The sequence below is a fragment of the Arachis duranensis genome, chromosome 2, assembly GCF_000817695.3.
Source record: "Arachis duranensis cultivar V14167 chromosome 2, aradu.V14167.gnm2.J7QH, whole genome shotgun sequence".
Classification (NCBI taxonomy): Eukaryota; Viridiplantae; Streptophyta; class Magnoliopsida; order Fabales; family Fabaceae; genus Arachis; species Arachis duranensis.
The window spans coordinates 88,202,018-88,205,793 of record NC_029773.3 but is presented as its reverse complement, the minus strand read 5'-3'; the positions used below and the strand labels follow the sequence as shown (position 1 = coordinate 88,205,793).

Sequence of the window (3,776 nt, the reverse complement as noted above, 5' to 3'; positions counted from 1 at the left end):
ATATATATATGATGCATATTTTGGATATATTTGGTTGTGGATATGGTTGGAATATGTTGTTGTCTTTGGAAATGGATGTTTATTTTTGATATAGGGAGTTAATACTTATGTTGGTAAGGTCCTAGAAACAGAGGAGGTTCTGTCCGTTTTTCTGAAAAATTTGGTCGTTTGGCTTACTGAGGGACTTGTCCCTTGAGCGCCAGTTATGGCTGGATTCGGGCCATGACAAAGTGGTATCAGAGCTTTAGGTTTTCCTGTGTAATATGGAGCAAGTGTCCTTTAGTAAGATCACAATTGTGCAAATGGAAGCCGGCCCATTTTCACAAAGTGTGATGTTACTAGAGGCCTATAGGAAGTTGTCCTTAATATTTTGGTCTCATAATTCTTCCGTCTGTCCTATTGTCTTTGAACTCCATATACATATGTCGTTGGTGATTCAATCACTGTACTTACTCGATAGGTGGAAGATGCCACCTAAGAAAAGACGTGGTGGAACTGTTGGTGCTCCTGATGCTGCTGAATCCAATAGGGCAGTTTCTCCGCCTCTTGGAGCTCTTCGACAAAGGCCAAGGAGCCAAAGGATAGCTGATAGGCGCGAAGGAGAGATACCCCGCGAGAGAGTTCAAGAGAACCCCGCAGTAAGAGAGGCTCAACCGGACTTAGCAGCTGAATTGAGGGGAATGAATCAAACTCTTAATGCGGTGTTACAGGTTCTAACAAATCAAAATAGGGGTGAAGCGAGACTTCCTAATGCGCCAAATCCTCAGCCTCATAGGGTTCATCAATTGTTTGGGGATCAAGAGCCGCCAATTGAAAAGTATTTGAAGTTGAATTCGTCCACTTTCAATGGAGATTCATTGGATGAAGATCCACAACAATATCTAGAGGATGCAAAGAAAGCTATTCGAGCTCTCAAGTGCACCAAAAAATGGGCTGTTGAGTTAGTATCCTACAACTTGCGTGGTTCAGCAAGATATTGGTATGAGTCTCTTCTTGAGAGCAAAGAAGCAGCTAGACTTCCTCCTCCTTCTTGGTAAGAGTTTACTGAAGAGTTTCTTGCTCGATTTTATCCAGCTAACAAGCAAGCAGAAGATGCAATTGCCTTTGAAAGATTAAGGCAAGAGAATATGACAGTGACTGAGTATGCTAAGGAGTTTACTAGACTTTCTAAGAGTGCTCCGTACTTGGTGAATTCAGAAGAGATGAAAGTTCGTCGTTTCGTTCGTGGATTGGCAGAACCTATGTTCACTACTCTTATGCCTGAAGTCGGACGCATGTCTTTTAAGGATGTCCTAAACTCTGCCTATGGAATTGAAGTTGGGATAGCGGAGAGAAATGCTTTTAAGGATGTTGGAAAGAAGCCCAAGATGAAGGGACAATTTTCTGGTGGATCTAGTTTAGGAGGATTTCAGTCTCATCATGGTCAAACTAATCAGCAAGGTTATTCGGGGTATCGAGCTCGTCCTCAAGCATCTTTTGGTGGGGTTGCTTCTTTCTGGATCTGCTTCCATGAGTGTTTCGAATCCCAGACCTTTTGTTAAGAGCACCTCTCAATCTAGTGCACAGGGTTCAAATCAGACAAGACCAGCTCAGCCTTACTGCCATCAGTGTGGGAGTTACCATTCTGGTATATGTTTCAAGACTACTGGAGCATGTTTTGGTTGTGGTCAATATGGTCATCTTAGGAGAGATTGTCCAAATGCTAGAGGAGGCTTTGCTCCAGGCATTGCACGTCCTACAACACCAATGCCATCATCTTCAGCTATGTCTCTTGGAAATTCTTCTGGTCCTAGTGGCAGAGGAGCAGGTGGCAGGGGTCAGACTTATCACAGAGGAGGGAGCCAAAGAGGAAGAGGTCAGGCACGTGTGTATGCCTTAACACGTCAAGATGCTCAAGCTTCTCATGCTGTGGTGGCAGGTACTTTACAAGTTTGTTCTTTAGATGCTTGAGTGTTATTTGATACAGGTTCTCATTATTCATATGTATCTCCATATCTTGCATCTCGTTTTGATAAACAACCTAAATTGTTATCCCACCCATTTCATGTTGGCACTCCGCTTGGAGTCTCCACGATGGTTCGAGTCGTATTTCGGTCTTGTGTTGTTAGAATTAATACCGTTGAAACCTTAGCTGATTTGATCCTTTTAGAACCAATGGAAGATATTGATGTCATCTTAGGCATGGATTGGTTAGCAGCTTGTCATGCTGATGTGGGCTGTTACTCCAAAACTGTAAAGTTTGACATACCGGGTATCTCACCTTTTGTTTTTAAGGGTGATGACTGTCCCACTTTAGCCAGCATCATCTCATCTATGAGTGCTATGCAATTGATGGATAAGGGAAACCAAGGATTTTTGGCAGTTGTTAGAGATGTTGATGCCGAAGTGCCTAGTCTTGATCAGGTTCCTATAGTTAGAGAATTTCCTGATGTGTTCCCTGATGAGCTACCAGGGATGCCACCTAATCGCGAAATTGAGTTTTCTATAGAATTAGCTCCGGGAGTCCAACCTGTGTCCATTCCTCCCTATCGTATGGCTCCAACTGAGTTACGAGAATTAAAAGTTCAATTGGAAGATATGCTAGAGAAAGGATTCATTCGTCCTAGCACTTCTCCGTGGGGAGCTCCTGTTCTATTCGTAAAGAAGAAGGATGGGACGATGCGGGTTCTATTCGTAAAGAAGAAGGATGGAACGATGCGACTATGTGTAGATTATCGTCAGCTCAATAAGATAACTGTTCGCAACAAGTATCCATTGCCAAGGATTGATGATTTGTTTGATCAACTTCAAGGAGCTACCTGTTTCTCAAAAATCGACTTGCGTTCAGGGTACCATCAATTGAAGATAAAAGAGGAAGACATTCTAAAAACTGCTTTTCGTACTCGCTATGGGCACTATGAGTTCTTAGTAATGTCCTTTGGCCTGACGAATGCGCCTGCAGCTTTCATGGACTTAATGAATCGAGTCTTCAAACCTTTCTTGGACCGCTTTGTTATCGTCTTCATTGATGATATCTTGGTGTATTCGAAAAGTGCTACGGAGCATGAGTATCATTTGAGGATTGTGTTACAAACCTTAAAGGATCACAAGCTTTATGCTAAGTTTTCTAAATGTGAGTTTTGGCTTGATCAAGTGACATTCTTGGGGCATGTGGTATCAAAAGATGGAATCATGGTGGATCCAAAGAAGGTTGAAGCCGTTCAAAAGTGGCCAAGGCCTACTACAGTGACAGAAATTCGTAGCTTTCTAGGGTTGGCCGGCTACTATCGGCGATTCATCAAGGACTTTTCGAGAATTTCGGCACCATTAACCAAGTTAACTCAGAAGAATGTGAAGTTTCAATGGTCAGAAGCTTGTGAGGAAAGTTTTCAGACACTTAAGGCTTGTCTAACCTCAGCACCAGTTCTTGTTTTACCTTCTGGGTCTGGGGGATTCTCAGTCTTTTGCGATGCATCTCGGATAGGACTTGGTTGTGTATTAATGCAGCATGGCCGCGTTATTGCCTATGCCTCGCGACAACTCAAGAAGCATGAGCAGAATTATCCAACTCATGACCTGGAGATGGCAGCGGTCGTCTTTGCTTTAAAGATTTGGAGACATTACCTTTATGGTGAGACCTGTGAGATCTATACGGATCACAAGAGTTTGAAGTATATATTCCAACAAAAGGATTTAAATTTAAGGCAACGGAGATGGATGGAGTTGCTAAAAGATTATGATTGTACCATTTTGTATCATCCTGGAAAGGCAAATGTTGTAGCAGATGCCCTCAGTAG

The 3,776-nt window shown here is 42.7% G+C and overlaps 1 protein-coding gene across 1 annotated transcript in view; it reads left to right on the top strand.

The window, feature by feature from the left end:
- Nucleotides 1–1,127: 1,127 nt before the first annotated feature.
- LOC110278045 (uncharacterized) overlaps nt 1,128–3,776 on the top strand; it is a 3,872-nt gene continuing 1,223 nt past the window's right edge. The window contains exons 1-3 of the mRNA XM_052257957.1: nt 1,128–1,450; nt 1,530–1,918; nt 1,967–3,619. Of these exons, the coding sequence (XP_052113917.1) occupies nt 1,128–1,450; nt 1,530–1,918; nt 1,967–3,619 (2,365 nt within the window). The remainder of the gene's footprint in view (nt 1,451–1,529; nt 1,919–1,966; nt 3,620–3,776) is intronic.